This window comes from Manis pentadactyla, chromosome 1, assembly GCF_030020395.1.
Source record: "Manis pentadactyla isolate mManPen7 chromosome 1, mManPen7.hap1, whole genome shotgun sequence".
NCBI lineage: Eukaryota > Metazoa > Chordata > Mammalia > Pholidota > Manidae > Manis > Manis pentadactyla.
In genome coordinates this window covers 92516138-92538528 of record NC_080019.1, presented here as the reverse complement: position 1 = coordinate 92538528, position 22391 = coordinate 92516138, and the positions used below count along the sequence as shown (strand labels likewise).

The 22391-nt window shown below is 42.9% G+C and overlaps 1 protein-coding gene and 1 long non-coding RNA gene across 3 annotated transcripts in view; one reads left to right on the top strand and one right to left on the bottom strand.

Annotated features, from left to right (window-relative positions):
• SCHIP1 (schwannomin interacting protein 1) overlaps positions 1 to 22391 on the bottom strand; it is a 146004-nt gene that overhangs the window by 110213 nt on the left and 13400 nt on the right. The window contains exons 1-2 of one of the 2 annotated variants that reach the window (XM_036904084.2): positions 9857 to 10123; positions 8655 to 9338 (exon numbers count right to left, since the gene is read on the bottom strand). In XM_036904084.2, the coding sequence (XP_036759979.2) occupies positions 8655 to 9320 (666 nt within the window). In that variant the 5' untranslated portion in view covers positions 9321 to 9338; positions 9857 to 10123. Of the gene's footprint in view, positions 1 to 8654; positions 9339 to 9856; positions 10124 to 22391 lie in introns of those variants that run through there. The other variant, XM_036904085.2, reaches the window with a different exon arrangement.
• On the top strand, positions 10358 to 19658 carry LOC130683289 (uncharacterized). Its single transcript, XR_008996861.1, has 3 exons — positions 10358 to 11530; positions 18515 to 18592; positions 19439 to 19658. It is a non-coding gene; the product is annotated as an uncharacterized LOC130683289 (long non-coding RNA).

The window sequence follows — 22391 nt, the reverse complement described above, 5'->3', positions numbered from 1 at the left end:
CTATTAGGACATGGGCAATAAAACCCTCTTAAACTGATGAATTTGCAGAAATCAGCTGCTGGCTAATGTATTGCTTCTTGTAATCCATAAAAACCAAAGCTTTTAAAAAATATACACTACGCTAATATCCCAAGAAAGATTCACAATCATTTTCATGAACCATAAATAGTAAGGAGTGACTTTGAGAAATGGAAGGAAAAAAAAGAATTAAAAAAGATGAACATGAAATTGTTGAGGATGGATATACCAAAATATTTGTTTAATTACAAATAAATACAAAATATTTGGGTAGAGATGCAGGGGTATCAGTAAAATGTACAGATACAAGTAGCAATTATTAGGAAATCTGATATACAAAACTAGACTGAAGAAAACTGATAACTTTTTTCTTTCAGTAAACTTTGCTCTAGCACAGCCTCATATCAGTTAGACATTACTAAAAAGTATTTTAGAAGTACTTTTAAAAAACCATCAAATGCTGGTTGATTTCATTCCTGTCACTTGGGCATTTCCTAGCCTAAACTGTCACCTTCTGAATTATATAAACCTTATGGAGAAAATACCAGTCAAGTATGACAAAATGGGAATAATCTAAAATGACACAAATATTGAAAATTAGGTCAGGTGGAGAGAATAAAATAGGTTAAGTATAAGCATGAATGAAAGCAGAGAAACACAGTGACAAAACCTGGTGACAGAACATGCTTGACGTGATTATTTAACAAACATATAAGGAAAACAACAAAATTATTCACAGAAGTGAAGTAATAGTCAAAAATAAAGCAAAAGCAACAAACAAACCAAGAGCATCCAAAACAATGAGGACCCTCACAGATGTGCCGGGACTTGGTAAGGGAAGGGGACTGATTATCACAACTGTCCCAGGCCTGACAAGAAGAATCAGTGGCGGCTCAGTGCTACACTTTTAACTGGGAAAACTGGAAACATCATAGAGGGAACATAAAAATCCAAGCATATCTCCCTTTCCTCATGTCCATTTTTATACTCAGTTTCACCCATACTCTAATGAAGACAGATGCCCTAATGGAGACTTTTATGGGCTGCTCTTGAACTCCACAAATACCTTTCTTTCTAGTTTTTCTTGGTTTTGTTATTTTCCCCCCTTTTATGTTTATAAAAAATTAGTCACTTATAACTCTGTCTAGATAGAACAAAATCTGTTTCCACTTGTGGTGTGAGCACACAGACTTCTATTTCCTACCTTTCTGAAACCAGGCCCTACCCCATAGCCTGACAGTCAGTGGACGGGCTCTGTAAATGCAGGTATGTGCACAAAGGTGAGCCTGAACCCTCACTGCTCTCTTCTCTGCCTTCTAGAACTCAGATGGCTCCTGGCAAAGTTCTCAAGTGTCAGCCATCTCCTGGTCCCATAAGAAGAGGCATGTGTTGCCCCAGACTGGAAAGAAGGCTGGTCAGGAAGAGGTATTTCCAGATGGGCAAGGAGCAGTGATATAAAAAATAGCCAACTCAGGGAAAGCACAGTTCTGTTGGCAGAAATTTACACAGTGATGAGCTGAAGTCTGAATGGAAGAAAACAATTTTGTAACTGCCTGAAAACTTTGGTTTAAAAAATGAGAGAAATAAGCAATAAAATGAAAACTTTTCTATTAAGTGATAAAATTAGAATCTATTTCCAGTCTTAAGATCTTAAATGATGAGATCAGACTTATTCTCCAAATTAAGGTCTGAAAACACTCCTTTAAAAAAAGGAAGGCATTAGCTGAAGGGGGGCAGCATTCATTAAAAGTGGGACTTGTGAATCAGGTGACTTGAGGCTCAGGCCTGGGCTGATGATATTGAGTGAAGATGTTTAATCTCTGGAGACCTGTTTCCTCCTTTGAAAAATGGTGAGGGTTTGATGAGATGACCTCTCAGATCTTTTTCCATCTTTAAAATCCTATTACTTTTCCATTAAAAATGTCCAATGTCATAATTGACATTTGAATTTCTACAGAAGTTGTGTGCCAAACCATCTCCCAGGCATGGGCAGTATGAAGCATCGAGAGTATAAAGTAACATCTGTCCTAACAGCTCAAGGAACATAAAGCAGCTAAAGGAAAGCATTTGCAAAAGCCCTTTTTGCTAAAATACTTAGGACTGAATTTCAAAAGTAACAACAACAAAAAACTATTCATGTCTTCAGGGGCAAAGGTCCAGGAGTACAAATTTCTATCTTAAAATGCAAATGGAATGTCACACAGTTTAGATAAGCTTTTAAGAAAGGACCTGGAATTATTATTATTAGCATTAATAAGAAAGTTCTTAATGTAGCATCTTTGAGTAAAACTAAGCAGAAAGGGTGGTACAAAATACATTAATCAACCATATAGCAAGCATTCATCAAATGTCTGTTCTGTAGGAAATCCCTGAGCCTGTATTGTGGTATGTGTTTGAAGGGGAGGATGAATTTAAAATAGCTGGGTAGATAAAAGACATACCTGCAAACAGATAACTGAGAAGACAACTGAGCCTGGAACCAGAGTCGGAAACTGACAGGTCTGACCTGAGCTTTGTCAGGCATGAGACTTTAGGCAAATCCCTGAGCCTTGCTGGGCCTTGTTTTCTTATCTCTAAAATGGGAATAATATCTGCTTTGTCCAATTTTCAGGCATCATGAAGATCAAATGTGATAATGAACATGAAAACACTCAAAACTAGGAAGCCGTTTAAAACCTAAGTATGAGGAAGTGGTATACAAGTAGAATAAGAAGTTCAGAAGGAAGGTTGCCCCGAGCTGAGATGATCAGATAGAGACCTTCCCAAAGAAGTGGAGACCTGAACCAGAGCAGGACTTGGAGAGGCAAGTGCTGGGTGGTTCTGTGGACAGCAGTGCTGTTGAGCAAAAGGCTCAGGCTGGACCTTTCCTAGAGTGAATTAATTCAGAATGCCCAGCAAAGGATTTGGAGTGGAAAGTTTGGGCAGAGCCAGAAAAGAATGGAAGAAGGTAACATGATGTCAGTGGTGAGATGTTCAAAGGGCTCAAGGAATGTGTAATGAGAGTATCTGAATCTGTCTTTCAGGTATGTACCCTGAAAACTTCCCTTAGAATGCTTTAAAGGACTACTATGTGCAAACCAACTGGTAGGCAAAGATTTCCTTTAATCCAGTTACATTTTCAAAAGGCTGTGCCACAGTAGGATGACCCATCTGATGGCAGCTTAAAAACACACAACCAGCCCCAGAACTTATGGTTTACCTGCAACCTAATTTCTTTTTTAAACACAACCATATTTCATTGACGTCTTGAGTACATGTGAATGGACAGAGCAGCCTCTCAACATAAATCAGAAAGGCAGGCAATGAGGATACTAAACTTTTCAAGGTAAAAGGTTGCAGCACAGAATACACTGACCCCTGGTAATCTCTGGTTAGGTTAAAAAAAAAGATGTGACCACTGCCAGGTAGTGCTCTGTAGCAGGAATGAGAGAGAACTGCATACCACACAGAATGGTTCCGCCGCTGCACCCCAAGCTGCCAATCACATAACTTTTTTCACTTATAAACTTTACTGTATTCGGTACGAGTAATAAAGACCTCTTAATTCAGTCTATAAAAACAGGAATTCATGTAATTTAAACATAGCCCACATAACTAAGGAAACAAACTACTCAGCCCTTCAAGCTACTTTGGTGCTGTCACTGATAGAGAAGGAGTAACTAGGCTGCAATTCTTACAGAAGAATACACTGAAAACAACCTGTAATTAGTACCAGTCTAGGAAGAAATGTAGGTAATTTAAAGTTTGCAGCCAGTTAATAGTACAAACAAATAAAAAGACAAATTATTTGAGCACTTTGGAAATAACTTCATTGGGAGTACTGGCTTTCAATTAACATGTCAATTAAAATTATTCTTATCTTCTCATTAAATGAGGAAAATGCACCTGTCACAGACACTAAAAACTAATAAAACTGCAATGGAAACGTGTCAGGTCTACAACTAGAACTCTTCCCTAATTTAAAAAATGAGTCTTTTCCTTTTTTGAACAATGGGTGTAAGGTTTAAATTGGACGGAAGAGATGATCCTGGTGCTTTCTCATTGTTTTGCAAGGGAAGTAGGCACCCCCAGAACCTGAACAGAGATGTTCTGCAAGTGCCCAGGGATACAGATGGAATACAGCAGCCGGTGGGAGAGGAAGCCAAGGTTATAGTGAATGTAGTGCATCAAGAATCAGGGGGTGCAACTTCTTGGGAAAACAGTTACATGGGGTAACTTCTTGGGAAAGCAGTTCAACTTACCTTTCAAGCCAGCCATTCCACTCCTAGATATTTACCCAAGAGAAATGGAAGAATATGTTCCTACAAAGACTTGTATGTGAATGTCCATAGCTTTTATTCATAATAGACAAAAATTAGAAACAACCCAAATGTCCACCTACAAGGGAACAGGGAATATCCACAAAATGGAATGCTACCAAGCAACAGAAAGTGGTGAGCTATTGATAGCACAGTAACAAGAATGAATCGCATAATGATCATACACTAAGTGAAGGAAGCCAGACAAAAATCGACTATGTACGTATTATATGATTCTATTTACATTTGTTTTAGAAAATGCAAGCTAATCTAAAGCAACAGAAATAAGACCAGTGGTTGTCAAGGGGCAGGAGGGAGGGGATTACAAAGGGATATGAGGATGCTTTTGGGGGTGAGAGTTATGTTCGTTATCTTGATATCATCGATGATTCCACAGGTGTACACATATGGTAAAACTCCTCAGATTGTATACTTTAAATACGTGCCGTTGATTTTATGTCAATTCTACCTCAAAAGAACTATTTTTTAAAAAAATCAAAAGGAGGGGAGAAGTGGGAGAAAAAAAGAGGATGAGTTTCCAGAGACAGAAGAGGTTCTGCAGGACCACAGACCTGAGAACACCTCACAGAAAGACCATTGAGATAAAGAGGTGAAATCGTACTGCATTTAGGAAGAGGAGTACACTGAGGCAGTGGCGATGTGTGGGGAGCCCCCTTGAGTGGCAGACGAGTGATACCATGACAAACTAAGGTCCCAGAGAAGCAGGAAAAAAGAGAAGGCCCACTGCTTGGCACCTGTGCTGAAAAGGGCACCCTGAAGAGATGCTCCAGGTTTCTCCAGGATTGGCCAAGCCAGCTCACCAGTCAGAGGAGGCAGGGAGACGAGGATTTAGGATGAATACGACAACGGAAACAGGACTCTCTTGAACTCGCACCCTGGTTCTAAATCTGACGTCAAAAGCACAATACCTAGTATCTTTCGTTACTCTTCAACTATTTAACTGTGTGTGGCGATCACATATCTGAGCTGATGCACGCCCAGGGCAGGACTGTAAGACACAGGCAGATACCAGAGGTGCAGAGGTGAGCCTACACGAGCAGGGAGGCTTTCTGGGCATAGTTTGGGCTATCAGGTTGATGTCTCCAGGTCCCCCTCCCATATTTGTGCCAGGCACACTGGAGCTACAGGGGATTAGGCAGTGGAATGAAGTAACCTTACCACCCTCGAGGTTCGGACATCAAGGTAGTGGGGTTGGACAGCCTGAGGTGAGACAGCTTTGTCATGCATCAGCCAGCTCTGAGATGACAGCAGGAAGTTAGGTCACCAAAGCGTTTCCTTCAGGAAGTGCAAGAGGGGACTTGACATTAGGAAACCCTTTAAGTTATTTCAGGGACATGAGAGTGCTTTCTTTTCATTTCCAGTAATTTTAACATTAAAAGCAGAAAAAAATGTAGTTTGGTGTCAGAAGAAAGGACAAACCATTTTGACAGACTTCTTACTAAAACTTTAAGCAAATCATTTAACCTCCAGGGTCTTCAGTTTTCTCAAATGCAAAATAAGGGTGTTGGCTTAGGTCTGCCGTGTGGGTCTTCTAAACCACTCATTTATTCATTTGTTAATCCAGTACTTGAGAATCCATATCCCAGGCACTATCCTAGACACCAGGTTAAAGCAATTAAAAGATAGGCAAGACCCCTTCACTCCAATTCAATTCCAGAGAGACCAAAAATGGAGAATGAACAAGATAATGTCAGTAGCTATAAGCAGTAAGAAAATACACGGAGTGCCTTACTTTACTTTGAGGAGGGGGATGGGGGGCAGCCTTTCTAAGGAGGCAAGAGTTGAGAAGATGGGTTGATAAGAATGAACTAGATGCTTGATTTTCAGCAGAGGTAACAGCAGAGGCAAAAGCCCTAAGGTGAGAATAGGTTTTCTTCACAGGTGAAGGAGAACTTACCCCTCTTTTTCATTGTATACTCCTCCTCCTAGTATTATTATTAATTCCATTTAAATGTATTTATACACAACTTTAAAATTTAAAGGAACAAAAATATCATTTCATTTGAACAACTTCTTCAAGACAGGCTTTCTCTTTTACACAACTCTTGTTATACTCAAGTTTCTGTCCTCATAAAGTCTCCCACTTGTTTCAAGCAGGAGTCAAGAGGATTTTAAATCAGTGTTTTTCAAACTTTTAGGACAGTGACCCATAGTGAGAAATAAATTTTACATTGTGACCAAGTGTGTCCATAAAACCAAACCAAAAGTTTTTAAAACCAAGCTTCCGGTCACTATAGTATTTTACTTTTTTTAAAATGCTAAGGTGGTTTCATGGGTCACTTAGTTTTAATAAACACTATTCTAAACAGACATTAGCTCGTAATTTTGTTCATAGACAAACCAAAACATGGACAAATTGAATACTAAAAAACCTGTCCCCATCCCCACCCACTTTTCTCTATATGTACATGTTCTAAAGCAATGAAATCCAATTTTTCTGTGTGACTTGTGGAGGAAATGCCCAGAGGGGACATTTTCTGGAGGGATAGGAGTTGGGGAGGAACCAGAATAGGCAGATTGTTCACTAGGTGAGCAGACACCTTTGGTTTCAAAGATGGCCCAAGAAGGAAAGATTCAGTCTTCACAACAGCAAGAAGATAAGGGGTGAGTGAGTGTGTGTGTGTGTGTGTGTGTGTTAGGGGAGGGGTGCTGTTAGGTAAGCCATTAAATGTTTAGTTCTTAGAAGGAGTCAGTCTGCACCCCTACCTCCCCTCACTATAATTTGAGTCCCACGTGGACAGCTGTGTAACTGCAGCTCTGAGAATCAGACCTCAAATTTAGCACACAACACACAGGCGCCCAATGACATTTTGTTTAGTAACTTTTGAATAACGGAGCTCATTGTCATCATCAGCTCCTAACTTTGTATGTATAATGCTCAATTATTACATTTTCCTGGAATGTATATGTCATGCAATAGTAAACAAAACTTGTTTATCTCCAAGTCATTGTTTAAATTCAGGGAGCTTAATCAGGTATTTTTCTCAAGCACTAAGTGGGAAAATGATGTTCTCTATTGCAAGGTACAAGAGATAGTATTGGCTGTAATGGGAAGATTCCATGTCTGCTAGAGGCCACAGTAAACAGCTGAGATTAAAACGTGTGTGTTAATTTAATAGGCAGCTTCCCAAGGGCCAGTAACCAGTGGGCTCTGTCAGCCAACAGCTCTCTGATAGAAACTGTGCCAATTTCTCTGTGAAACGTAGTTACTGTCCTCACCCCTGAAGTCAGAAGTGCATGCTCCCAATTTCCAGTAGCCCCAGGGCCCTGGGGCCGAAAAATTACACCTGCAAACAGGCATTCTCCCACACTGACACACAGTGCCACACACAGAAAGCAACTCATTTAAACTGTGCCCTTCAGACCCATTTAGGGACACCAATAATGATTTCAAATTACAATTGTTGCTTTATCTCAAAACAGTAATAAAGAGGGGAGCTACATTCATGATGTTTTTCTTATAAGTCATTTATCTGCTTTCTTCACAGGGGCAAAAAAGATGTTGAGACAAGTGTGAACCTGCCAGAGCTTATTATAGCTGCAGCCCTCCTTCCCTCCCTCCCTCTGTTCCACTCCAGCACCACTCCCTCTCTGGAGTTCCTGAACGGAGGCAGTAGCCTTCAGTAAGAAACTGCAAGTGGCTTCTTATCAAAACAAGGAGGGATTCACCGAAGAGGGGGTGAGTCTGGCGACTGACGCAGGAACCCCTCCCTCTTCACAGCAGGTCAATTCGCCCCATTCCTCCTGGTCAACAATAGGGTCTCAGAAAAGAAGAAAGTCTTAGAAGAGGGCGGTCAACCTATTTAAATTCTGGACCATCCGCTTAAAAGGGAGATGGAACAAACCCCGCTGTGACTCCCGGAGGTGTGGGCAGGCGAGTGTGTGCGTATGCAGAGGGACTGCCTACACACGGGTGAGACATTAGTGGCAAGGAAGGAAGACCCTCGGTTGACAAAGCCACAACCATTACGACTTGAAATATCACCCGCAGGGCACTGGCTTCGGAACCAAAATCTGCCCGGATTTATTTTCAGGCAAGTGACTCACAACCTCGTCTCCATAAGTAATTCCATTAAAATGAGTCGCTGGTTCCACTAACCCGACTTTCCGCCGGCCTCTGGCTGCCCCTCCCTCCTCTCCGCCCATCTGCAAATCCAGACAGCTCAGAGACTGAGCAACCGTACCCCAGGGGAGCAGAAGGCAGGCTCTTCCGTCCGGCGCCCCCATCGGAAAGGATGAATGGGGCGCAGGCGGGCGGGCGCGCGCGGGGTGTGTACGCGTGTCTGCGCGCGTGGGCACGCACCCTGGCCAACTTACGGAGGTGGAGTTGGTCCTCGCCAGGCCCTGGTTCCGCACCTCCTGCTCCCGGAACTGCAGCCCAGCCAGATGCTTCTCCAACGCCTCCCAGTCCATAGGGGGTACCGGGGGCTCCTCCGGGACGCAGGTTTCGCCGTCCGTGTGCTGAAGGCAGAGGTTCCCCGCCGCCGGCCCCCGGCCGCCGCGCCGACCCCCCGCTGGCTGTGGCTTCTGGACCGCCCGGCGGGGACCCCGAGAACTGCTCAGCCGGCCGGCCACCACCACGTTGCCATTGTGCCTGAGGTCCTGGGGGTCGTGCGGGTGGAGGTTGCCGTTGGGCACGGGGGGCGGCATGGCGGTGGTGGCGCCCCCGGCCCCGCCGCCGCTGCGGGTCCTGGCGCTCACGTTCCCCGGCCCCCGGGCTGGACAGCGGTCATCCCGGTACCCTCGCTCGTCGTGCTCCTCCTCCTCTTCCTCCTCCTCCGCGTCCTGCTCCGGCGCCCACTCATCAATCACCTTCTTCTGGTAGACCGGGAAGGGCTCCTCATAGTCCTCCAGGGCAGACACCAAGTCCAGGCTGCCCCCCGGCGACGACGAGGACTTGCACTCGGAGCAAGGGGTCACTTTGGCGGAGTTAGACTGTGAACTGGCACGGCTGCTGCTGCCGGCGTCACTGCTCAGATCCATCCCATCCTCTCGGTAGTCCTGGGGGGAGGAGGCAGACAGAGTGAGCCGCCGGGCCCAGCCTGTTCCGGCCGCCCCACCACGAGAGCCTCGGGCCAGGGCCCCGCGCCCGCCTGCCGTAGGTGCGCCCCCCAAGGAGGCCTGCGGGCGAGAGCCTGCACCAGCCGGAGGTTTCCCTTATCCCGCGCCCCTCCCCTGCCCCAGCCAGACTTCCTCCGGGTAACTAACCCTCACATTAGTAAAAGGGGTGCCCAGCCACCAGCACGCACACTTTCCATAAGGGGGTCCGGGGTGTTGCCGGACTTTGCTTTAACCATTTTGCCCCGGGCGCGCCCCTGCACTCCGCCCCGAGGATTCTCCGAGAACCTGACACTTTCCCAGAGAATTATAATTCCCTGGGGGCGGGAACCGAGAAGAGGGTGGGCGGCTACTAAAAGCGCACCTGGCTCCGGGGCGCCGAGACCACCCCCCACCCGGCCCCGCCCCGCCCCGCCCGCCCGCGGCGGGGAGCCCGGCTTCACTCGCTAGCGGAGCTTTACTTTCTAAGGAACCGCAGGCAGCTCGGCGGGGCTCTCTCCCGCCTCCGCGCCTCCCCTGCCGGCCCTCCTCTGCTCGCCGACAGGCTCGGGGTACGGGGCTCTCTCGGCTTGCGCAGGGCCGGGTGGTCCCCGCCGTCCCCTAAGGTGTGCGGGGCGGGGCGCGGCGGCAGTCGCTGCAGGCGCCGCCGCCGCCCTGGGGGAGGGAGGACGCGCCCTCCCGCCGGCGAGCGGGTCCCGCCACGGAGCATGCCCAGAGGCTGGCAGGCGCGGCGCAGTCCGCTTTCCCGGTTTTAGCGGCAGCAGGCTGGGGCTGCGGGGCGGGCGGGGATGAGGCTTTAGAGGCCGGGAAAAGGCCAAGGGAAGGGGCCGCGGGGCATTCGGGGCGCTAGGACCCAGCCCAGTGGTAGGGGCGGCGCCCAGCGGAGGGTGGTGAATTTTAACCCGTGGACACACTCCTGTTTTCCTGGGCGCGCCTCAAGCCCTGTCTGCGGGTCTCCTTACCCCGCCTACGCTTCCCGGCACCCTAAAGCGAGGGCCCGGCGCCTCCTAATCCATGAGAAGTTCCCTCGAGACCCCGCGAAGCACCTCCCTTCCCCTCCACGCGCAAGTACACCAGCCCGTGTGGGACCCCGAGTGACGTGCTACGTGGTCATGCACCATCATTTCCCTTCCACCTTCCTCCTCGCCGCTTCCTCTCCCTCCACCGCCCAGCTCCAGTTGCTTTGCCTTTTTCCAAGTTCAGGCGGTGGGTGAAACCTGTTGCTGTAGCTCCTGTTTCCTTCCCTCTCCGAGCTCCACGCGGAGGATGACCTCGGAGAAGTGTTTGTTGGGGAATGGAGGGGTACATGGGACTGATAACGTGGCATGGTGGTGGAGAATCTGTTACAAAGGTTTGGTGGGCCTCCAAGGTCCAGGGGGCCCACCCTCAGTCAAGGAGACATTAAAGGATGGGCAGAGGTGGGTGACAGGCGATATGCTGCTGTCTGATGCGGGAGGTTTGCTTCCTTAAAATGTTCAGGAAACAGTCCAAAAGGCTGTGTAGGGTTTTTAGAAAAACACGGACTTCGCGAATTTGGCAGCTCATCCCGTTAGAAACTGCGTTTCAGTAATTGAAAGACAGCAACCCTTGGGAAACATGGATGGGTCACACAGCACTTTTTAAGGATTAAGAATTAACTGTGAAGGAAACATGCAGACCTGTAAGAACTGGAAGCCAGGAAAACCCTCTTCTGTGGCGTTTATGAAAAACAGCACTTATAACTTAAATGTTCTCTCTCATACACACAAATAAATATATGAGGTGATGGATGTGCTGATTAGATGGAGGAAATCCTTTCACAATATGTATCAAATCACCACAATTCATGTCAATTATATTAAAGCTGAAACAATTTTTAAAGGAAAAAAAAAACCCATTTTACAACGGATTGGGGAAAACTAGTTTCCCTGAGGTTCCAGATTTGGGCTTGTTACTAATTATTGCCTGTGATTTCTAGCCTGGACTCTGGCCACTACCCTGGCTTTGGTACCCTCCAGATGGAGGGGCTGGGGAATGCTTGGAATTCTTCGGTAGGGAGTGGCTGCCACCCTGACATTTCTTCTAGGTCCTGACTGGGGCTTGGTGCACAGACCCTTTGTTTAAGGGATTTCGGTGAAATGTGACGCCTCTTCCAGGTAGGCCTGCCAGGGAAGATAAGCTAATCTCTTCTTATCTGGAAGCAGCGATTTTATGAACAACAGGAAAAGGGGCCTTCGGGCCTGGCCCCCTTAAAGCTCTTGTGTAAAACAGGACTGATTGTAAAGTAAAATGTCTTTTATGGTAACATCTGTTAACAGCCTGCTTTGGGCTCCAAATATGGTTTGATTTTGAAGTTGCTGTGGAGCCCTGGGTCAGCTGGCTGCTACCCTGTGGGATGGAGGTGGCAGTGTGAGTGTTCAGAGATGTGGGTAGGAAGCATCACATACTGGGAGCTAGACAGCTGATTTTTAAGTCCTCATGTGACTTGGCAAAACTGAGGTCACAAACAAGCTCCCTGCTCCGTGGCAGGGCGCAGGTAATATTGATCAGCCAAGGTGATAAGGAAGAGTTGTGGTCTCAATATAATTTTTAAATATTAGAACCTCCTCAGCCACCCACCAGACTCCCTCCTGGGTTCCAGGCTCATCCCCCTGCTGCCCAGATGGTCTGTGTTCAGGGAATGCAAAATAGGGCCTTAGAAAAACATTTGGCAAGGTAAATTCTCTGCCAAAAATGCATGGCATTTCCAAGCCAAATAGAAACATCTTTGGATTATCTGTCCTTTTAAATTATATTCTGACCAGATATTCTGGACCCGATGGGGGAAGTACCAGGTTTCCGTTTTTCTTTTCTCTTCTAATGCAAGGTGTCTGGCTAGCTCATTTTCCATTCTTTTCCAGACTTCCATCTCCTGCCAAGAACAGTCCCACTTTGGAACAGGAAGCCCTGCCAACTCCTAGGCCAATGACAGGCCACAGATAATGTCCAGCAGGATGGAGAGATGATTTGCAAAGTGATTGAAAGACACTGTTTTCCTGTTTATAGGAATATTTCCTCAAGTTAGGGGCTTGGACTTACTGACTTTGATTTGTGCCCTGCAATTTTTGTAAATCAGATGTCAGATATGTGAGTCAAGTGGGCATCACCCCAGACCAGTCCCTTCCACCCTCAGTCACTAAATCCTGTCCCTCTGGAATACCTACTGCCCCCACCCAGTATAAACACTGTGTCCTCAAGTTACAAAGAGTCTCCCTACTATCCTTGCCCATTCTATGAATACAACCAGAGTGCCTTTCTAAAATGCAAATCTGAGCAAGTCTCTCCTGGCTTCATTAAAACCCCCAGGGTTCATCACTGCCCTCAAAGGAACTGCTTCCAGTCTACCCTTCCCCAGCTTCTTTTGGCAATCATCCTATAAGTCTCAGATTAAAAGCCACTTCCTCCTGGAAGGCTTCCTGGTTCTCTGTACCCTCCTGAAGGGGATCAAGTTGAGTTTCCCATGGTACCATAACCCTCACTGCACTTACCACACATACTATATTGAGGTTGCTATGTAATTTCTTATTTTTTTCAAGGAATCCATTTTTATATTAAGACCCAGGCCACATATATAAAAATGTTAAAGTTTCATAAATCTATTTTTTTAAATAAAATCCTATCCTAATTCATTTAAAATGGAATCTGGCCACGCTTCACTGTTGACTTCACTACCCTTAAATGGGTCACAGCATCTAGTGTGACAAAGCGCTCTAAAATTCCTTGAAAGGGAGGGGCCATTTCTATCTTGTTCGTGGTCACTGGGATGGAATTGGAACTTCATTGATATTTGTTGCTGGAATTATTAATAATAATATTTAACTCATTTAATCCTCAAAATCCAATGAAGAAACATTCCCATTTATAGTGAAAGAAGCTGTCTAATGTCAAAAAGCTGGAAAGCTAGGGGGTAGAGCCAGGACTGGAATCCAGGCAGTTTAGCTGCAGAATCCTTGCTCTGAATCACTCAGCTAAAAGCCCAGGACCCCTTGGTCTAGATGCATATAGATACATTTACCAAGCAAAAATGTCAGAAAAGGTCTCCTTGCAGCAAACTCCAGTGAGTTCTCAGCCTCCTGCCCTGCAGAGGCTCCTTGGGCAGTATTTATGACTATGTGAAGAAGGCAGCTGGCAAGAGCAGCTGTTCTTCTTTGCTCACATGTGCTCCACCTCCTCAACTGTCAACAAGTTCAGCAACATTCAGCAAGTTGGGAGGTTTAACTGTGTAAAGGAAGAGCAATGACACCTCGAAAAATGAAATTTCACATTGGTATGAACTACTTGCCTTAAGTTCTCCCCAAAACAAATCCTTTAAGAAGGTAGCCGCCATGATTGATTTGTGCATGGATAGGAAACTGTCTGGAATAATACTCAAAGGGGTGGGGATGAGCCTGTTCCTCACAGGCCACTGCTACTTGTAGGATTTTAATCAGTGAAGGCAACATCTGAGAAAAGACATGATTAAAATATTTAAATCATACGGAGTATGAATAGGTGGGAAAAACATTTATTTGCAAAATTCCCAAATAATTCTGAAGTAATTACCCCTAATGTTGAACCTTCTGTAAGTTGTAGCATTTAGACTAATAAAGAAATGGCTGGCAAAGAGGTTTATATTTCATCTTTATTACATGAATTACATGCAAGTCGCATGCAGTAAACAGATGCTCTCCTATTTTATTACCTGAATGTAACTATGCAGAAATATTTAATAGCACTTTGGGACAAAGTGTCCTGGATACAGAACATCTGGGCCTCATTTATAGCCCTGTCCCTAACCAACTTTGTGACCTCAGTTTTCTCATGAAGGAGGCTGGACTGCATGATCATGGCATTAAGCAAATAGTAAGAATGAATTGAATGAATGAATAACTATATGAACTAAAAGCCTTCTTCCAACTCAAAGACTTTGGATTTCATCCTAGATGCTATGGGAAACAGAGTATAAAAATGTCTCTGGATGGTTTCATGTCCTTCTTTGTTGGGAGTTACAAAGTGGGTTTAATTCAAAACCAAGGTCTATCTCCATTAGGTAGGTTGAAAGCATGGTATTTATTTCTGTAGAGTGAAGGGGCTGATCTTAACTTATTAGTCTGTATGTGTAGTTATTTTGGAGATGTATCCAATATACACCTAAAATGACTTCTTCCCTCATTTACAGAGCAGTACTTTAATGAAAAAAAAACTTTAAAAAATAATAACATCTTAAATGTTTTGATTCTCTAGCAAACCATGAGAATGCATTTATTTCCTACATTTTCTTCAATAAAAACGAAATGGCAAACATCAGCCCTTAAAAGATAGTGCCAATGACCTATTTTCTAATCCTGAAACCAGGACACTTGGCTTGATAAATACTACAGTGCTTGCAGAAACTAGGTGAATGCATGAAATGATTACCCTGAAAAATCTGTAGGCATTGGTGACTAAGGCAGCTCTAAGTGCAGCAAAGGGACAGAGGAAAGCCACATAAATGGTATCAGTCAAGACCTCAGCATATGGCCACACAGATTGAGCCCTGTACAGAGTCAGGAGGATTGTGCACTACACCACAGGTCCCTGCCAGGAGGAGCCATTTGGCACTATTCACAGAGATGACAATGTAAATGGTACCCCCTAGAGTTGTGCTCAAAAGTCCAGAGGCGCTATTTGGAATTCCGTTGGTAGGAAATTTGTTCTCTGTTGCCAAAGTCAGTGGAGGAAGGCTGTTTTTTTCCTGATGAAGTCATACCTCAGATTGAATGCTACTGGCAAAAATTCAACTTATCTAAACTCTCTTAGTCTTTTTTTTCCCAGAAGTTTCTACTTTCCTATTATATTTTATTTTCCTAGCAATTCTTGGAAATTCAAGTCTGTAAGCAACCCTGAATTTATCATTTGAGTTTCACTGAAGGGTATAAATTACATAAAAGGACACTAAAGAAAAGCTAGGAAAGTTTGTAGACTTACTGCATGCACTCAGGGAAGCATTACAAGTGATACGCACTGAAGCCCATGTGCACATAACCGCAATACCAGATGAACTGCCTCAGAAATTGTGTGCCTCATAATTTGATGTGTTATGCTTGTCAGAGGAACATTCTCACAGAACAGTCCGGGAAGTGAGAACTGTTCTGCTCACTTCCTGATGTAGCCTTAGAAGCATTCTGAAATCAGAGAGTAGCTGCTGCGGCACTGTCGGTGCAGTACAAGCAGGAGGAGTGCATCTGAAAGTGGAGAAGGAGGGTGAAACAGGAGGGAACTCTTCCAAGAGACCTGGCTCTGCCTCTGACTAGCTTTGCATTTATGGCCAAGACAGTCCCTACAGCTCTTTGGGCCACTGGGCTCACCATGAAAGGAGAGTTGTATGAAATTTTCAGATGTCTCCAGGGGTCAGGCAGGTGAGGTAAGTGAGTGAAGGAGGCAGCATCGGTGCCAGGGAGTTCTGGGGTAAGTCACTGAGTCATGAACAGCACAGCACAAAGGCATCCATATTAAAATTCAGAACAAAAAGCAGGTTTACCTTCAGTTTATCTGTGGATCACCATTTGGACCTTTGCTCTGAAGTCTAGATCCCCAGAGTTCTAGACTACATGAAAATGAAAGCATTAGGGAGATTATACATCTTGGTTGTATAGGATGGTCCTGCTCTTTACCTGTTATCCAGTCATAATTGTTAAGAGTGCCTTTCTTCACTCTCAAAACTGTCCCAGTTTACGTGATAAATTATATTATCACTCACAGTAAGGTGGGATCATCAGTGACTAAATATAAATGTTGGGGAGCATTATTTCCCAATCTGTCCAAAGCTTCATATGAAGTTAAATATGTTTCACAGCATTGTTTTATAGGTAGGATGATATTAAATCTAAACAAACTTACAAAATATTTCTACAAAAGTGATTCAATAAAAGCAGTATGTCATAAATTCAAAAATCACAGAAAATATGAAAGGCTACCATATGTAAAAAATGTTCAACTTCACTTGTAATCAAAGGAATGCCATTTCAATAATAATTAGGCAATTTTGCCTAGAAAAATATTTTAAAATTATTTAAAACTATAATACTCAGTGTCAGGATGAGTGTGACCAAAGACTCATATAGTGCTAGTGGGTTTCTAAGTTTGATACAAACTTTCTGGAATACCATTAGATGATATGTTTTAAAAGTCTTTACTAAGTGTATATCCCATGACCTGTTACTAATTCAACTAATATTTATTGATCACCTAATATCTGTCAGGCACCAGTTTACTGTGGTGAAAGAGACAAGCACTATTTGCCCAAAATAGAACTTCAGCCTAGAGGAAAAACATACATTACAGGGGGAAAATATCCACCAATTTAGATTACAGTTTGTAATAAATACTCAAAAAGTAGACTTGTATGATGCTGATAGAGCATGCAGAAAACAGTGTGCATTGGGAGAGACATCACAAAAAAGGCTGGTCAGTTGGAGTGGGAGGGAAGGGTGTTACAGGCAGAGGGAATAGCTTGAGCAAGGGTTTTGAGGCTGGAAGAAGATTAGCATAGTCAAGTAGCTGATGGAAAAACACCAGGTTGGAACAAGACACTAAGGGGAAAGTGGCAAGAGAAGGGGTTGCCATTGTGATCTTTATACCAACAGCCACTTCAGGACTGAAAAAATAGAGTGACAGTTTTAGAAATTTTCTCTACGGTGGAGGATTATGAAGGTGATAGAAGGACAGAGCAGAACAAGAGTGGATGTGGAGAGAACAATTAGGAAACAAAACAGTAGTCCAGGAGAGTGGGGAATATGGCTTAGGTGGGGAGATGGAGAGAACTAGAAATATTACAGAAATATTTAGATGGTAGACTCAACAGGACCCAGTAACGGAATAGATGGGGATGCTGAAGGGGAGAGAGAGACACTGATGGTTTCCAGGTTTGTATCAGAAGCAACTTAGTGGAAATGTGGGGTCACTTTACTGAAATGGGCAATAAGCAGGAGTGGGTTTTGTAAGGGTGCAGAAGGAGGGAAGAGAGTGAATCCATTTTGGACATTTTCTATTTGAGATGATATAAGATGTACCATCTCTCAAAGTGGAGATGACAAGTAGGTCATCTCCACTTGTACTTGTATGTACAGGTCTGAGCTTATAAGTGAAATCTGGGACTGGAGATGCAAATATGGGAATCACAGCATATAGATGGTATTTGAAAGCTTGGATATAGTTGACAGTGTTTGGAGACAAATAGAGTAAGAAGGGAAGGCCAAGTTTCTAGCCCTGAGGAACTCCATCATTTATAGGTCTAGCAGAAGACAAATGAGTTTGTAAGAAAGAAAAGGAAAAGAATGAGGGGAGGAGACAGTATTTACTCTTTTAAAAATCTAGCCTAAGGACACAGACATGAAGATCTAAATTTATGCACAAAGATGCTCATTGTGGCATTTACAATAGTGAAAAATTAGCTTCAACCTAAATGTCAAAAAAGGGGATGTTTAAATGAGTTGAGAGACGTAACTCATTCTGTCGAATAAATGCAGTCGAATAGGATGCTTTTGATAATTATAATTAAATGAATAAAAGAGGGAATACTCTTATACATATTATGTGATCCCCTCCTTGAAAAATTAAATGGTTATATTCCTAGAAAAAGATGTAGCCAAATGTTAACTAAAGATGGTAGTATTGCAGGTGATTTTAATGTTTGTATCTGTATTTTTCAGTTTCTTTACAATAATCACAAAGTAGATGGTAATATTTTTACAAATGAAAATAAATTATGCATATTTATTTTACTTAAAATAAATTTTTGTGAACTTGTTAAAGAATCCCATTAAAATAATTGTTCAGATGAGCTGGAATTTATTTATATAAATGCTGTGATGAATGCTTTTTATAAAACAAATGACTCCATGGTTCCATAAATCACTTACTAATTTGAAGTTTTTGAACCAGATTCTGTTTCAAAGTATAGACTGAATCAGCACACTAATGAAAAAAGTTTGGGGTCATAATGGACTGAAGCAGGGGCTGGCAAACCTTTCCTGTGAAGGGCTAAATAGTAAATATTTTTAGCTTTGTAGGTCATACAGTCTCTGTTGCATATTCCCTTTCTTTTTTTTTTAAGTAACCCTTATAAATGTAAAAATTCTTAGCTCTCAGGTCACACAAACACAAGACTGCAAGGCGGACTGGGCCCACAGGCCACAGCTGGCTGACCTCTGCACTAAAGGGTGAGTGCACGAGAACAATGCATAGCACTTTTTCATGAAAAGCTAACATACTGTTGGGACTGTAGCTAGGTGAACCTTCAGTTATTCGAGTACTAGACCAGTTTGGATTTATTGTCGACAGGAAGCAGAATAAATAGGAAAGTTCTCAGAGAACAGCACTTCTTTGAAAGGTTTATGTGTTTTTTAATGGAAAATAGATCCTATGCAAATATGTCAAGGGGTTGGTATTTTTAACCTAGAAAGTAAAAGCTAAAGGAAAATGAATTTGTTAATGGAAGAATCTTTCCATGTGTTTTTGGAATTATGAGGGGAATATTGTTATATACAAGAATCTATTCACTCATTTATGCCACAGACCTGGCAACCATCCTTGTCCCCGCTTTCCAGTTGCCGTCCTCACCCAAATGTACTTAGCATTGTTGGTGCTCCAAGCAGGTCGCTGCCCCTACACACTACACCCACCCCCAGCTGCTGTGCGTGTGGAGCTATGAAGCTGTAGTATATCCCTCCACCTTGATCAGGCCAAGGATAGGCCATCTGACCCACATCACATTTTGCATTCTACCCTTTCCCCCCAACCTGCTTCTCACAGGTTTATCTCTTAATAAACCACCTGCACCCAAATCCCTTCCTCAGGGTCTGCTTCTATGGAACCTGACCTAAGAGGCTTAAGTCTCAGGAATTCTATTTCCTAAATATATTTGGCTTTATGATCACTATGTGTGCTTGGAGAAAGGGTACTGGACCAGTAACACTTACATTGTTATTTAATCTGTGAATAAACTTCAAAATTGAGTGCATGAATCAAATTTGAGAAAGACCAATGCACCCCTATGTTTATTGCAGCACTATTTACAATAGCCAAGAATTGGAAGCAACCTAAATGTCCATCGATAGATGGATGGATAAAGAAGATGTGGTACATATACACAATGGAATACTACTCAGCCGTAAGAAAAGGGCAAATCCTACCATTTGCAGCAATATGGATGGAGCTGGAGAGTATTATGCTCAGTGAAACAAGCCAAGCAGAGAAAGAGAAATACCAAATGATTTCACTCATCTGTGGAATATAAGAACAAAGGAAAAACTGAAGGAACAAAACAGCAGCAGAATCACAGAACTCAAGAATGGACTAACAGGTACCAAAGGGAAAGGGACTGGAGAGGATGGGTGGGTAGGAAGGGATAAGGGGGGGAGAAGAAGGGGGATATTAAGATTAGCATGCATGGGGGGGTGGGAGAAAGGGGAGGGCTGTACAACACAGAGAAGACAAGTAGTGATTCTACAACATTAGCTATGCTGATGGACAGTGACTCTAAAGGGGTTTATAGCGGGGACCTGGTATAGGGGAGAGCCTAGTAAACATAATATTCATCATGTAAGTGTAGATTAATGATACCAAAAAAAAAAAAAAAGGCAGTTCCTGTGTGGTGACCTCCAGTGAGTTCTATACAAGGGTATAAAGGGTATATAAAAGTGTAGGCAAAGGATCTGTTTGTGTTTATACAGAGGATCAAAGCCTAATTTGGCTACCCCAAAAATGAACTAATTTACAACATGAAAAAGAACTTCCAACATCAGTACTCTCTGGAAGACTCATGCCAGAAGATGATCATCAAAATCCCCAACAAAGATCCACGCACTGCTACAGGTGTAGATGCACTCATCCCACCAATTCCTGGACTTGCCATGGGAATGAGGAAGGAGATATCTAAGCTGGCCTGTGCATACAGTAAAACAACAAATTTGACTGGATCTATACTGTTGGAACTCAACCAAGAATTAGGAGAAGTGCAAATTGTAGCGCTCCAAAATCTTACAACTACAGACTATTTACTGTTAAAAGAACATATGGGATGTGAACAGTCCCCAGGAATGGGTTGTTTTAATTTGTCTGATTTCTCTCAGACTGTTCAAGTTCAGTTGGATAATATCCACCATATCATAGATAAGTTTTCACAAATGCCTAAGGTGCCTAACTGGTTTTCTTGGTTTCACTGGAGATGGCTGGTAATTACAGGTATGCTTTGGTTATGTAACTATACTCCTATTATGTTAATGCGTGTGCGCAATTTAATTAGTAGTTTAAAACCTATACATGCTTAAGTAACTCTACAAGAAGATATGTCAAAGAAATAATCAATCTTCCCATGTTTTCTTCTGCCTGCTACTTCTATAGCTTTTCTTCTTCCTTCCTAATTACAACCCTTAAATAGAATTCGTGCCTCATACCAAATTTACCGAGTATCATAATTCTTCCAAGTGGTAAAGATACCTCAAGACAAATGCTGGGCATAGAAGCCACAGGGCATAAATATGCAAAGAAGTAAAAAGCTAACCTTTTCAAACAATAAGGCTTCTCTCTTACTTACCAACTTTACATTTCCCTGTATGGCCCTGGAAGATGACTGGTTAGCCAGAGACGGGTAAGATTCCTCAAGGGAGGAACAACCTAAGACAGGCACAGTTGCAGGGGGGCGATCAGGTGAGAAATTGGGGGTCAACAGGGGTGAGGCCTAGAACCTCACCCCCCCTGTTCTGAGAGAAATCTTCTGCATCCGTGGATGTTTTATTGCCCTTGTCTAGCTTGGATTAACACATAGTCTACAGGCACACACCTGATCATCTACATTTGCTCTCTTACAACACTAAACTCTGTTTTCTACCTTTATCTTGTATCTACCTACCACTTCAGCATTTTATTAAAAATAATAATAATAAAGAGAGAAATGTGGTATCCACATATAAATCAAGTATAAAAATCAAATGAGTATTCATATTTGAACTGACTGTTTATAGTTCATAATGCATGAGCAAAACCGAAAGTTTCTGTGATGACTGCCCTTGTACTGTTCACCATGTAACTTATTCACTATGTAAGAATTTGTTCTCCATGTAAGAACTTGTTCATTATGCTTCAGAAGACTGGAGACTGATGAAAATTAGGCTTGGGGTGGATTAATGATTGTGCATTGAGCATTGACTCCCCTATACAGAATTTTATTGTTGTTAACAACCATTTGATCAATAAATATGAGAGATGCCCTCACTAAAAAAAAAAAAAAAGTGCACACTTCCAATTGTAAAATAAATAAGTAACCGGGATGTAATGTATAGCATAAGGAATATAGTAAAAATATTATAACAACTTGGTATGGTGATAGCTGGTACCTAGAATTATCATGTATATAAATGTTGAATCACTGTGTTGTACACCTGAAACTAATGTAATACTGTGTGTCAACTACCCTTCAATAAAAAATAATTATCTACAAAAAAAAAAAATTGAGTGCATGATGTCAATAACTTTTATGAATACTAGCTTTTATAAAATTATGCAGCAATGATCTGATGAACAAAAACACCCATAAGGATAAACAAAGACCTTGGAAGAGGGTTAGCCTTCAGCTGACATTACTATATAGAATTATTGCTAGTGTTATTAGTACTAGTGAGTGGAACGGGCTGCATCTCCATATTATCAATTTTGCTAATTCTTACTGATTATATTTTTAAAATTATACTAATAGCCTATAAATAATCTCCCATTATAAGACCTTTCCATTTTATTATATTGTAATAGGCTCATTGATGCTTAATATGATGTGAATCTTTGCTGACTCTGAAGAATACCTTTATTAGGATGTGCATATGTATTCAATTTATCTCCTCAATTACACCTACATTAAAACCTTCAAAATTAAGTTTGCAAAAATAGGCTCTGTGCAAGCAGTGGAGCCTATAGACTGTGACCTCCTGCTCTGTTGCATTTGGGTTAGTAATTGCCAATAATCTC